The sequence below is a fragment of the Danio aesculapii genome, chromosome 8 (genome assembly GCF_903798145.1).
Source record: "Danio aesculapii chromosome 8, fDanAes4.1, whole genome shotgun sequence".
NCBI classification, from domain to species: domain Eukaryota; kingdom Metazoa; phylum Chordata; class Actinopteri; order Cypriniformes; family Danionidae; genus Danio; species Danio aesculapii.
This window is the reverse complement of record NC_079442.1, coordinates 23,414,440-23,427,794: the sequence shown is the minus strand read 5'-3', so window position 1 is coordinate 23,427,794 and position 13,355 is coordinate 23,414,440. Positions and strand designations below refer to the sequence as shown.

Here is a 13,355-nt window from a genome sequence, read left to right as displayed (position 1 = left end):
ATACAATATTTCTACATTCACCATCTTTAAAAAATGTAATGTAGTTTAAGTAAATGTTTAAAAACTTTACTGTTGGAAAGAGTATTTTTAGCAATATTTAACATTTGCATAAATTTTGTATAAATATTTGCCATTTCTTTTAAAAGCTTAAGTACAAAGTAATGTGTAAAGTAAGTAATGGCCTGCTGTAGTATGTCCAAACCTAGCTATATAGCATAGATTCCCGATTTTATCACAATGTGTGGCATTCAGCATTATTTGCCAAATCTTCTTTAGAGCCCTCATCAAACACTACAAACTCAGTGAGACCAATTTATTTATTTGTATTTCTTTACACCGCCATATGAGTGAACGCGCGCTGTAAATAGTTCTGTTAGTTGCGTTGGTTAGTTTACACAACTTTCAAGTACCTTCATAAATTGACACACATCCATTTCCACACCATCCACAGCTGAGGAAGTGGACGGTGGGCTCCGACCCTTTCATTTGCAATTGAGATGACCGGGAACAGTTTTAACACATGTCCGAGCACAAGAAGGTTTGCTTTGAGGATTGCTGAGTTCATTCAGACCCTCCAATAAAACTCGCTGTTGGCTCGAAGCCTAAAGCCGCGCCGTTTCCTATTTGATTCTGATGTTGATAGGCTCGTTTACCGGCTTTCTTCTGTCGCCGCGGGGTCCCGGGCCACGGCCATTTTCATGGTCACACCACCTGCGGGGTTCTTGAGGTGACAAACCAAACGAAACCCAGGGGGTATCGGGGGAAAATCACTCTTTTAAACCGGTAGTTAGGCGTGGTGTGAAAATTCACCATCGCATGTCCCAGCTCCCACTGCGCGAACCGGCTTCTGAATGAAAAGAGGAATCCTTAAAAAAAGATTAACACTATTTTCAAATAGGCTAAATTAAATGAGCAAGTTAACAGAGAGTTCTGAACAAATCAAAATGTTCATTTTATCCACATCAAAAGTAGAAAAAATAAAAGCAGATTGTTAACGCTAAACGTCCTATTGTTGAATAACAATTAGGCTACCTTTTATCAATTAACAAGCCAGTTTTATTAGGCTAGCTACGCTACGCTACTTAAAAATGTAAAATTAGGTCTATACCTAAATTGTATTTAAATTGCAAAGTCAAGTTGGTTTAACTATATTCCAACTTGATTACATCTACATAAACTCCAGTCTACATTATTTTAAGTAAACATTAAGTGTAAAAACAAAGTGTAGGCTTACAGTAGCCTACACTGAAAAAAATATTCAAAGATAATTCCTTGGATTTACTCAATTTCTCAATTCAACACAAATAAATTGTTTGCAACCGTTTTGCATGCAACACTTTTTTTCAGTGTACATAAATGAATGCAATGTATAAATTGTTGACTGTTGGTCTCGGTTATGTGCTTTTCTTCTCTTTTTTCATTTACAGTTATAAATTAATAACCAATTAAACAGACATTAATATTTTCTTGATCTTTTACCGGTACTCTTTGGATGGTAGGCTATTCAGAAAATATTATTAAACAAACAAATAATGCATATTTGTGTAGCTACATCAAAATAACTACACTGTAAATATGATCAATAGTCTTGACGACATATGTGTTAGTTTATTGTAACTTATACAATTAAATTAGAACATAATTAACTTAGTTTATTAAGTTACACAAGCTGTTTCAAGTCAGTTTAACTTAAGTTCATTAGACCCATAAGGTTAATTTAATTCAGCTTAAAAATGTAAGACAACCAGGATTTTTTTACAGTGTATGGGTTTCCTTAATATTGGGTAGGCCTAAAATTTGCAATTGTTATTTTTTCAGTTTTCTTTTCTCTTTTATTTGACATGTTAGAAAATATTAGGCTAAGCATTTAGAAAATAGTCGACTAACTGTTTTTAAAGTCTGGCCCTTATAGCATTTGAAATTTATAGACCGTTTAGGTCTATCATTAGTTAATTAATTAATTGAAAGGTTATTTCAATAACGACAAACGTTTTAATAAACGTTCCTTATATACAAATTAAATCTAAAAGAGCCTATGTAAAAATGCCAAAACGACTGGAAAATTATCTTGGAAATTTAGATGTTTCTTAGAACAAATATTAGGCTATTAAAATGGCTGATAACAACACATTTATTGCGCCATCTCCTCGTAGCATATCAGTGCAGCGCCCATACAGTGTGCTAATGGGATGTTTAGGATCCGCATCTCATATGGACGGATTGTTTTGTTTAAACGGGTCAAATCCCCCCACACCTGCCCGACTGTCCAGAGTCTCCTGTGGTGACTCTCCACTCCCATTGGTTTGACCCTCGGCGGACCAAAGACTGAATGCGTGTGGCCCCTCATAAATAGCCCTCATTTCCATGTGTCCCGCAAACCAACCTCAACCTCCACGATTCGCGTCCAGCACATTTAGGGTCTCCAACCATGACCCTCTCCCAGGATTACGATCAAGTGCAGCGCACCCAAATCTCTCCAGAAGACGATGAAATAGACATTATTGGAGGAGACCACAGTGACAGCGAGCGCGAGTATTTCATGCGGGACCCCACGGAGGTGGACCATTCAGGGTCCGAGTCCTCCGGGGAGAGCGAGAGCGGCTTCGCCGGCAGCACCGCCGCCCCAAAACAAAACTCCTCCGTCAAGCCTCCGTATTCCTACATCGCCCTCATAACCATGGCAATCCTCCAGAGCCCATTGAAGAAGCTCACCCTCAGCGGCATCTGCGACTTCATCAGCAACAAGTTCCCCTACTACAAGGAGAAGTTCCCCGCCTGGCAGAACTCCATCAGACACAACTTATCGCTCAACGACTGCTTCATCAAGATCCCACGAGAGCCTGGAAACCCTGGGAAGGGTAACTACTGGTCCCTGGACCCTGCATCTGAGGACATGTTTGACAATGGCAGCTTCCTGCGCAGAAGAAAACGATTCAAGAGGAACCAGCCCGAGTTCACCAAAGACAACCTGGTGCTTTACCATCCAACGTTGAGTTATCGGGCATATGGGCGACCTTATTGCGTTTCTGGGGCACTTCCAGCCCAAAATAATCCTGTTGGATATTTGCCAGTGCCCGATGGCATCATGGTGCCACCTCCATTTTTTCAATATCAAACTCTGAACATTAAAATCCACGACGCTCCAGAAATCCAGCAAAGGCCCGAACACAAAACCCAGAGGTGCTCATTCAGCATTGACAGTATTATGGCCAAATCAACGGAGTCTTCCAGCAAAAGCTCTGCTCATCACCTCACGCCTGACTATAGTTATGTATTTCCCAGGCCGACATCATCGTGTGTGGCTCCAAGTTTGGTACCGGTGCCAACAAGGACTCCTCTGCTCAAAACTGTTCCTTTCTCGGAGACTCTGCGGATGGTTTATCCTCACTGTTAAACTGTGTTTGGGAAAATCTTGTTGGAAAACTCTTGTTGTTTTAAACATAGGCTTGTATAAGAAATTTGTCATTGCTCTTATTGATTTAATGTAAATAAATAAATGGTAATATATTTGCTAGTCTTGGATGTGTTGAAAAGCTTGTTTGAATAAACCATTATGAGTCACAACTTCAATTTTGTGTTCTCATTATTCGTACTTGGGGTTTTCATAGTCTGTTGTTTATTTAAGTCGCATCTTTAAAAAAACGAAAGTTATTTTTAGATTTTGCTGTAAAAGTTGGAATGTTGAACAGGATAAAAATAAATGCAAGTAATTACAAAAAGGTTACTCAGACTATATATTATAAAAATGTCTTTAAACAACTGCTAATGATTTAAAAATAAAATATATCTAGAGAGTAGAAAAAAAATACTGATTTTGCCCTAAAGGCATTTTGAAATCAGTAGGATAATTCTTTAATTGTATGCACTTAGTAGTTTTACAAAACTTTAAAACTAGACTATTTGTTCCTTTATTACATATATGCTTTTTAACAGGGTTTTAAAGACATTTTACATTTCTTCTGAAGGTGTTAGTGGAGGCTAAATTAAGCAAAGTGCATTTACGATTTGTTTTTGCATACAGGCAGCTATTTAACAATTGCTTGCTTTAAAACAAAAAGCATAATCTTTGTGATTAAGACAAATGTAGTTTTAAAGTTTTGTAAAAAAATTTTTTTACTAGGCAATTTTTTTTGCTTTTTTTGTCCGGAACCCATGCTCTGTTGAATGTACACACATTTTTGTTTATGCGTAAATGCATATGACATCTAAAATATTTAATAAACATTTATTTTTGTTTTGTTTTTGTTTGTTTTTTTTTTTTTGTTTTTTGTTTTTTTTTTGTTGTTGTTTTTCACAATTGCTGACCAACTTTAAACTTGAACAAATGAATGTGCTGAACAAATGTGAACCTTAAACTTTTTTATTGTGTTTATGCACGCTTTTTAAGAGGCATACCGTTATAAATATAAAGTCCTATCTAATTTGTTAAAAGACTGCATAGGAATGTGCATTCAGTAGGCACTTTATTTTTAGATTACTTTATAATAGCCCGTAATGATTCCTTTTGCTTGCAAGACGGTTTCTCTGATGTCCACTAGATGGAGACTAAAGCTCGTAAAATCAGTCACACTCAATGTATTAATTTCGTTACACGTGCTTGATGAATATATTGAAACACATTGATACATATGTGACAACATGTCGCAACTTAACATTTTAGCCTGTAAAAATCCTTGTCCTCAGAACAGCATGTCTAGTTGAGTGTTATTTAATGGCAGAATGGGTTTGTGGTATTTAGTTAACAGAATTCACAAGATTATACAAAAAAGAACGACTATATATATATATATATATATATATATATATATATATATATATATATATATATATATATATATATATATATATATATATATATATATATATATATATATATTATTCATATATAATAATTTAACTCTAATATATAATAAAACGTATGTTAAAACGTATTATTTATTTATTCAGTGTTTCACAGGTTATTGAAAGCATCATTGTAATGTATTTATTTAATTGTTTGTACATTTTTAAATAAATATAAATATTTTTTAATAATGTTTTTTTTAGCAACTTAGTCAGTTTTTTGTCTATCTTTGTGTCTTAAAAATGTATTTATTTTTATTTATGTAACATTTTATGACCGTTTCATCCGGTGTACGTCAGGTGAGATTTGCTGTGTGTCCACGCTCCTTTTTGGTCCAGTGCTCCCCGTCCCCGGACAGTACAGAGGCGTCCGGTTACACAGCAGCGCGCTGTCACTATTCGCTCCCCCACATCATGGGCTATTTTTGGCCAGTGCGTTACCTCATTATATAGACTTTTCTTCAACCCTCTCTCCCTTTTGCGTACCAACCGTGCTTGTAACACTAAGAAGAAAAGTGTCATTGAACGTTAGACTACGATTTGGATACTTCTTCAGTTTATTCTGCTTTCTGTGCCTCTACACCCCAGTTTGCCCTGGTGCGATGAGAAGACAGCTGTCATACACCAGTTTTCCAAAGAAGCGTCACGGGACGCGTCTCAAATAATTCACTCCGACTAAAACGCTCGTTCTGCTGCCTGTCACCTTCTTCTGGTACTTTTGACGATATTTGGACCATCCCATTGCACCTCATTCAACGACAGACACTATTTTACCATCCCGAAGCTTTTCAGAAAATCATGGAGACAAACCCAATACCAATTTTGACCATCCAAACTACACCCTTCGATGACCAGAGACCGGGTACAAACGGGTTGCGGAAGAAGACTGCGGTTTTCGAAAGTAATAACAACTATCTTCAAAACTATATCCAGAGTGTGCTGTCCTCCATCGACCTGAGGGACCGGCAGGGATGCACTATGGTGGTGGGCAGCGATGGAAGATACTTCAGCCGGGCAGCGACCGAAGTCATCGTTCAGATGGCAGCTGCCAACGGGGTAAGATGCTGTTGTTAGTTCTTCATAGTGAAAGAAATGTCTATCTATGTATTCATCCATCCATCATCTCAATTTGTATTTCATTAGTTTATAAGGTTTCTGATAGCTATATATAACGTTGTAACTTTTTATAACAGATTTTTTTATATAACATTTTCTTCTACTGATACGTGTTTCATACTTCAGTTTATATAATATTATATTACAAATGAATATTAATCATCTAAAATCTACAGAATTAAAAATAGTTTAATTTCTTTACTTAATAGCTACTAAATATAGATTTCATAATAAAACAAATCTTTATTTATTCACATTTTTTCTTACATAAATATTAAATTAAATATTTTATTAATCCCAGAAATTTCTGTACAATCAGAAAGTTGATGTAGTGTAAGTAAAAATAATGAGTCGTTTTAGATTTTCCAATAAATATTGGAATAAATATTATATTTTAATATTTTTTAATATGCTTACTCTATTATAATTTATTTATTTACATACTAATATTGTTGCTTATATTATTTATATAAAATGTATCTATTTGTTTAATTGATTGTTTATTTATTTACCCATATTTATTTATTTATTACCCGTTATTTACCAATGTAATATACTCATATTTTTATCATCATTTTATTTTATTATAATATTTAATGCATTTAGGAATAAAAAGTGTAATCTGACGCCTTGTAAACATGTTTAGTTTCAGGAAAATTACATGATTTTATAGTTTATCCATTTAAACATGATACAGTTTATCTTTGTTTACATACCTATCAAGAATTCTTATGTCTGCATTTTGCTCTCCCAATCCAAGCTAAACAGAGAGAAAGTTTGAAAGCTAATTCTCTCTGCAGGCCTGGCTGAATGCTTGCAGTCTTATCTGTTGTGCCATCCCTCCACAGGACACCTCTTTCCCTTGGTTTGACCTCTCATGCTCATGTCAGAGCTGTGGGGAAACCCAAAACACATGGACGTGTGCCAAGTCATTCAGAAATGCACATTTCATTGTGTTTTCAATATTTATAATACTGAGTTCATTCAGAGCATAAAATCATTGTTTTAGACACCCTATACACTACAAAAATGGTATCAGTGTGATTTTTGTTAGCTTTTATTTTTTTTATCTTTTCACCAATGTTGCATTATTTTAAACAGAAAATTAAGTAAAAACTATATAAATTGTGAATTTCTATTACAGTTTAAAGTCACTGTTTTCTAACTGAATGGAGTTTAAATTGTGATTTTCCTATGATTTAAAGCTGCTTTTTTATTTTGATCATGTGACACTGTATACTGTAGTAATGGTGCTGCAAATTCAGCTTACAATCACATGCATAAATTGAAATTCAAAATACATTCAATAAACAGTTATTTTAAAATATTTCCCAATTTTACAGTATGCTAATGTATGTTCGATCAATTAAATGCAACCTCGGTCAGCAGATTTGTGTTCTTTTAAAAACATTTGATTAATCCTAAACATTTTTTTTCTCTTTCTTCATCTCCCTAAGATTCTTCAGTGCAAACTCGGTAGCTCTGAGAGGCTTGACATACTGATGCTGTGTATCTGAAAGCAGCACCTTATATGGATAAGCTGCTCAGAGAGTGCTGGAAATACAGTTCACACTCACTGAGCTTCAACTGAGAAATGCAAGGAAAGGCCATGGGCCTACATTTTCCTGTAGAATTTACAGTAACATAGTGGCAGCGGTTAGCCAGCAATTTACTGTAAGTTAAACATACAGCAAAACTACTGTTTTGAAATTTACAGTACTGTTCACCTTGATCTACATGTATTTACAGTAGGCATGGGCTGGTATAAGATCCTGACGGTATGATAACCTTGGATAAAAATATCATGGTTTCACGATATTTACTGCTCTAAACAATTCAAATAAATAATTGACTTCTGCTGTCTTCATTAGTTTAAAAAAAACACAGATTTCTTCACAATTTAAAATGGCATCTTCGGATATTTACATTGCCGGAGATCATTTTGTCTTTAAAAATAAACAAATAAACAGGAAAAAAGGTAGGGATGGTATAACAGAAAATTTTGCCAGTTTCAAAACCTTGACTTTTCTAAACTATGGTATACCTTGAAAACAGTTATCGTCCCATGCCTAATTTACAGTATTAATATTTTTACTGTAAAATATGGAGTATTTGTAGTTTTCTAATATATTTTACACAGTAAAAAATAACTTTTAATTCATTGTTAATATAACACTACAGTACTGTAAAATACACAAAATTACAGTATTTCCTTTGTTTGGCCACTGTGTAAAAAAAAAAATAAAATAAAATAAAAAAAAAACAGTTTTAATGGTGCCAGGAGAATATTTCTCATAATGCAGCTTTAATATACAGTAAAGTATTGTATATTGCATACAGTAAAATACAGTTCATATTACAGTTAACAGTGCATATATGGGAAGGATTTTTTAAAATTAATTATAAATTATATAATAAATATATTTAAATTATAAATTATATTTTAAATATAAACTACATTTATTTTGGAATTGTGAAGCTCAATAAAATAAAATTTGAAAAAATACATTGTAAAAATATCTGGTAATTAACTGTTTTTGTTTTTTGTGATACACAATTGTTTTCCATTTATTTACGGTTGTGAATTGGAGTATGGACCCTTGATCTCTGCTCTATTGATTTCTGCTGAAAAATCAATTCTACCATTTAACAAACTTTTTTTTTTTTTTTTACATTTTAATAGTTTGAAATAATATAATGTATAAAAAATAATATATTGACAAATAAGTAACATAAAAAAAATGAATAACTGTAAAATAAAAATAACAGAATATGTAAAATAAGAGAAAATGTACTGGCACTGACTTTTTTACTGTAATTTACAACACCAAACCAGACAATATATCACTTAAAACTATTAAAAAGTTTTAAAAAGTCACTTTTTAAAACTTTTTACGTTTAAAAGTTGTCCCATAATGCAATTCAAAAGCATAAATAAACTGCTAATTTGTGAATTTTTTTACACTGTAATTTAAAATATATGTAATATACCAAAATATATTTTAACCTCAAAATAGAATGTGGATACAAATATATATATATATAGCACTCCAATATTGTTTATTGGTACAGCTTTATTTAAGTAGTTATATACAGCTACTCAATTATAGCTATGATTTTTGTCTATTACAGTGCCTGTCAACGTTCCATGAGGCACAAACATTTTTAAATATGTACATAAGTGTATAAGTTCAGAATAATTTTTTTTAAATGTCATATTTGTATTTGTAGGAAATTTATTTATGCAAATATATTTGTGTATTTTAAATATATTTTAGTGTATGTTTTTAACCTTACAGTATTACTCCAAAAAAAGCAATTGCTCAGTGCACTTGCAGATCATTATAAACGCTTGAGTGAGAGATGCCAAATAACTCACTATTAATAGAGAGCGGCTGATCTTGTAAAGCTTAATGAGTCGTCACAAAGTTGCTGAGATGTCTGAGCTGCTGTCTTCTGAGCTAGAATGACGGAAACGAGCAGAATCTGTCAATAATCGTGACTGAAGAGGCTGTGTTTTATAGCCCCTGGGATTGAATGTCTGCTTTAGATACTCAGACATTATTGCGAGTAAAGAGGCCTGTTTAGTTTTGTCCCTGACTCAGCTTGACGCTCCCACCGGAATGAGCTTCAGACAGATGTAGCTGTTGATCTGGTATGCAGCAGTAGCTGTGACTGGCGCCTCTGAAGGGTGCAGGTTTAAAGCCCACCGCATAATGTTATGATAACCCCGGTGTGACAGGTGAAGGTTTGGAAGTGCAGAGCAAATATTTCGCAAACATATCTGTCACTGTTGCCAGATGCTTTCTTAACTGCTGTTTTCTTTAAGCTGTCATTTTTGTTGTATACCTATATTGTTATCGAGAAGATAACATATTTCTATTCATCTAAAACGCTCTCAACAGTGTGGATGGCATCTGGATTATCAGCATTTTATTGCAAAAGCTATTGGCAGGGTTGCTTTTCTTCTTTAAATGCCTTTTATGAGTATGCTATAATTGCATCTGTTGTATTTATGTCAGATACTTGAATGAAACCTATTATTTTAATATACATATAAATTATTTGTGTTTGAACACGTCATTTCATATTTAATCTCAGCCCACAAAATATGTTCGTTATAGGCTGCTGTGTTTTTTCCACAGTTCATTTTCATCATGGCAATAAATGTAGTATAGATGTAATAGATAACTGTGCATAGGCATTTTTGACCCACTTTTTTGAATTATATTTTTGCTACAAATTCTTATTAATAGTTTGATTCTGTCGTCAATGAGGCCTAAAGCCATATTGGATTTCATTAACATTCCATGTATGAAAGAAAGTGTTACATTCACATTCAGATATAAACGACAAAACATCTTGTAGAAAATGACAAAGACTGAGACTGATGCTGGTTATACCTTCAGCACCCTTAAAAGACAAAATTGTATAGTATTTACCCTACAGAAATAAATAAATGCAGGGTTCCACAATATTCATTCATTTTGTCCCAACACAAATTGATTAAGTTAACTTAACAAAGAGGATTGAACATAAAACAATGAAATTGTCCCCCCAAAAATATCAAGAATTGTGTTTTTTTTTCTTTCAGTTTTTTGAGTAATAATCTAAAGAAGTATGTCTTTTTTTTCTTTGTGGAATATAAAAGAAGATATTTTAAAGAATGTTCAAACTGGTTTTCTTTTTACTGCACTTAAAATGTGCATTGTTAATTCCTGCATTGTCAGTAGATTACAAAAATTTCCACTTCCGGTGTCACTTTTATACATTAGGTCACACTAATTTACCCTGTTTACTAAGTCTGGCCCTTAAGATCCAAAGAATAATTGTGCCCTTTTACACTTAAAGAGTTCAGATGCAAAAAACAAATGCAAAGTGCTGTCTGCAATTTCCATCGAAAATGAACATTTTTCTCATTTTAGAGGAAAATTTCAGACGACATTTAGAGGTTTTTGCATCTAAACTCTTCACTTTTACAAAACGTGTATGACCTTCTTCTCAGTAAAACAAAAAATATCATAAAAAATGTAAGTTTTGTTTTTATAGTGACCTTTTGTTGTTTAAAACAAACTGAGATACATCAAACCAAACCTTTGATTTCAGATAGGACGTCTGGTGATTGGACACAATGGGATCCTGTCCACCCCAGCAGTGTCTTGCATCATCAGGAAGATTAAAGCTATTGGTGGGATCATCCTCACTGCAAGCCACAGTCCAGGAGGACCAGGAGGAGACTTTGGGATCAAATTTAATGTAGCGAATGGAGGTGAGAACATTAAAAAACACTCGACTCATGATATATGCACACCTTTTTTTTTTTTTAAATCTGTGTTTTTTATTCCAGTTTTTTTCATTTTGGATAGATGGATTGATCTATAGTTGCTGAATGGTGGATTTAGAAATATAGAGATGATGGATGGATGGATGGATTGGTGGATGTATTAATAAAGAAATAATAAATAGATTGATGGATGGATAGATGGACGGATGGATTGTTGATGGATATATGATTAATGTATGGGTTGAATGATGTATAAAAAGTGAGATGAATGGATTGATGGATGGATGATGGTTAGATGATTAGCAGCTGGATTGATTATGGATGGAAATATGATAGATGGATAGATGGACAGATAGAGAGATAGCGAGATAGAGGGATGGATGGAGGGATTATTGATGTATGATATATGTAAAAATGCTTGATGGGGGGGCTCTATAATAGATAAATTGTTTACTTGAGAAATCTGTTGTCTGTTATCAGGACCATCTCCAGACACAGTGATAGAGAGAATCCACCAGGTGAGCCGCACTTTAGAGGAATATGCCATTTGTCCTGACCTGCACATCGACCTGTCCCGCCTCGGCCGTCAGGACTTTGATTTAGAGAACAAGTTTAAGCCCTTCAGAGGTGAGCGCTAGAACCTAGGAAATATTTTGTTTTTTACACACACATACTAAACATAAACCTTCTCTGTATTCCAGTTGAGATTGTGGATTCAGTGGAGATCTATTTAAACATGCTGAGGGGCATTTTTGACTTCAGTGACATCAAGAGCTTGCTGACAGGTCCAAACCAGCTGAAGATCCGAATAGATGCTATGAATGGAGGTAAACATTTGTGGACAGTTGCAAATATCCCACCTTATGTAATGTAAGAACATTAGTAACTTATTCACCTGCACAGGCTCATTGGAAATATGTGCCTCAGCTTACGTTTTTGCGAAACATAAAATACCTTGCTCCAGGTATGTTTTGTTACATGTTTCAGATGACAAATCCACTAGAGGGCGCTGTCTACAATTTTTGCGAATCTGAAACGCATTAGGGTGCATTTTGTTTTACAATTCAGATACACATTCTTCTTGTACACGTACATGAGAAGGCGGGGCTTGTCATTTAGATCACTCTTTGAACAATTTACCTAAACCCAACCAATAGTGTTTTCAAAATCAAAAGTTAGAGAAAAGTGCACTGCGACCACATAGATTTACCTTGATTTTACATTATTTAAATTTCTTTTGTGGAACATCAGACTCAAACCCGAGAACTCCACATTCTACTGTACAAAGTGAGCTGCCAAGCAAACTGCCCACACCAGAAGGGTTGTCTATATGCAGATAGATTGTTGAGGCAATCATATTTGTTTTTAAATCATAGACATTGTTTAGTATCTTGGTGGTATTTATTTGGCATAGTTCAAAGAACTGCTTAAAATAATCCTTTATTCGTCAAATAAATGTGTCACAACCACCAGCAATCCAGGTTTGTAGATCGCTGGGAATCATTCACTTTACTCAGACTACAATCCCATCACCATATGGACTACAATTCCTGTCATGCACCACACACACCTGTTCTGGTTTTCCGCTGATTACACTCACACACACACAGACACACAGCTAAAGCTCATCATTGATTCATTACCTGGACTATGAAGACAACACACACACACATGCATCTTTGCTGAGTATTATTTATCTGTTTTATACCGCGGTCACATTAGAGTTTGTGCATGCGAAATTCTGTTGTGAAATTCTACGTGACTGCGAAAAGGGGTGGGATTGAACAATATGATTAGACAATAAATAAGACAATAAATAAGTGGTCCATGTTTTAAATTTCTGTTCAGAGAGGTCATGTTTTGATCTTCCATTATTCTCACGCAAGACTGTGATGCGATTTCGCAGGCCAGAGTTCACCAAGCTTGAACTTTCCAATGCAGCGAACTGAGAAACTTGTCGCACGAGCTTGCGTTTCCGGTCTGACGCATTTGTGTGTATGAATGGAAGTCTATGGGGGAAAAAAAGCCCAGTGTGACCGCAGCTTTAGTGAGCATTACGACGCGTTTTCCTTGTCTAACCTAGCCGTGTTTGATTCTTGCTTTGTTTCGTTGT

General features: G+C 34.5%; 2 protein-coding genes across 2 annotated transcripts in view; both read left to right on the top strand.

The window, feature by feature from the left end:
* The first annotated feature begins 2,108 nt into the window (after positions 1–2,108).
* foxd5 (forkhead box D5) lies at positions 2,109–3,458 on the top strand. The gene has a single exon (XM_056464489.1). It carries the CDS (start codon positions 2,429–2,431, stop codon positions 3,392–3,394), a length of 966 nt encoding a protein of 321 aa, XP_056320464.1. The 5' UTR covers positions 2,109–2,428; the 3' UTR covers positions 3,395–3,458.
* Positions 3,459–5,214: 1,756 nt separating this feature from the next.
* pgm5 (phosphoglucomutase 5) overlaps positions 5,215–13,355 on the top strand; it is a 44,817-nt gene continuing 36,676 nt past the window's right edge. Inside the window, exons 1-4 of the mRNA XM_056463447.1 lie at positions 5,215–5,898; positions 11,065–11,227; positions 11,723–11,869; positions 11,944–12,069. Of these exons, the coding sequence (XP_056319422.1) occupies positions 5,641–5,898; positions 11,065–11,227; positions 11,723–11,869; positions 11,944–12,069 (694 nt within the window). The 5' untranslated portion in view covers positions 5,215–5,640. The remainder of the gene's footprint in view (positions 5,899–11,064; positions 11,228–11,722; positions 11,870–11,943; positions 12,070–13,355) is intronic.

Excerpts from the sequence above, each read along its gene's own strand:
- foxd5 (XM_056464489.1), top strand. The coding sequence starts at position 2,429 with ATGACCCTCTCCCAGGATTACGATCAAGTGCAGCGCACCCAAATCTCT.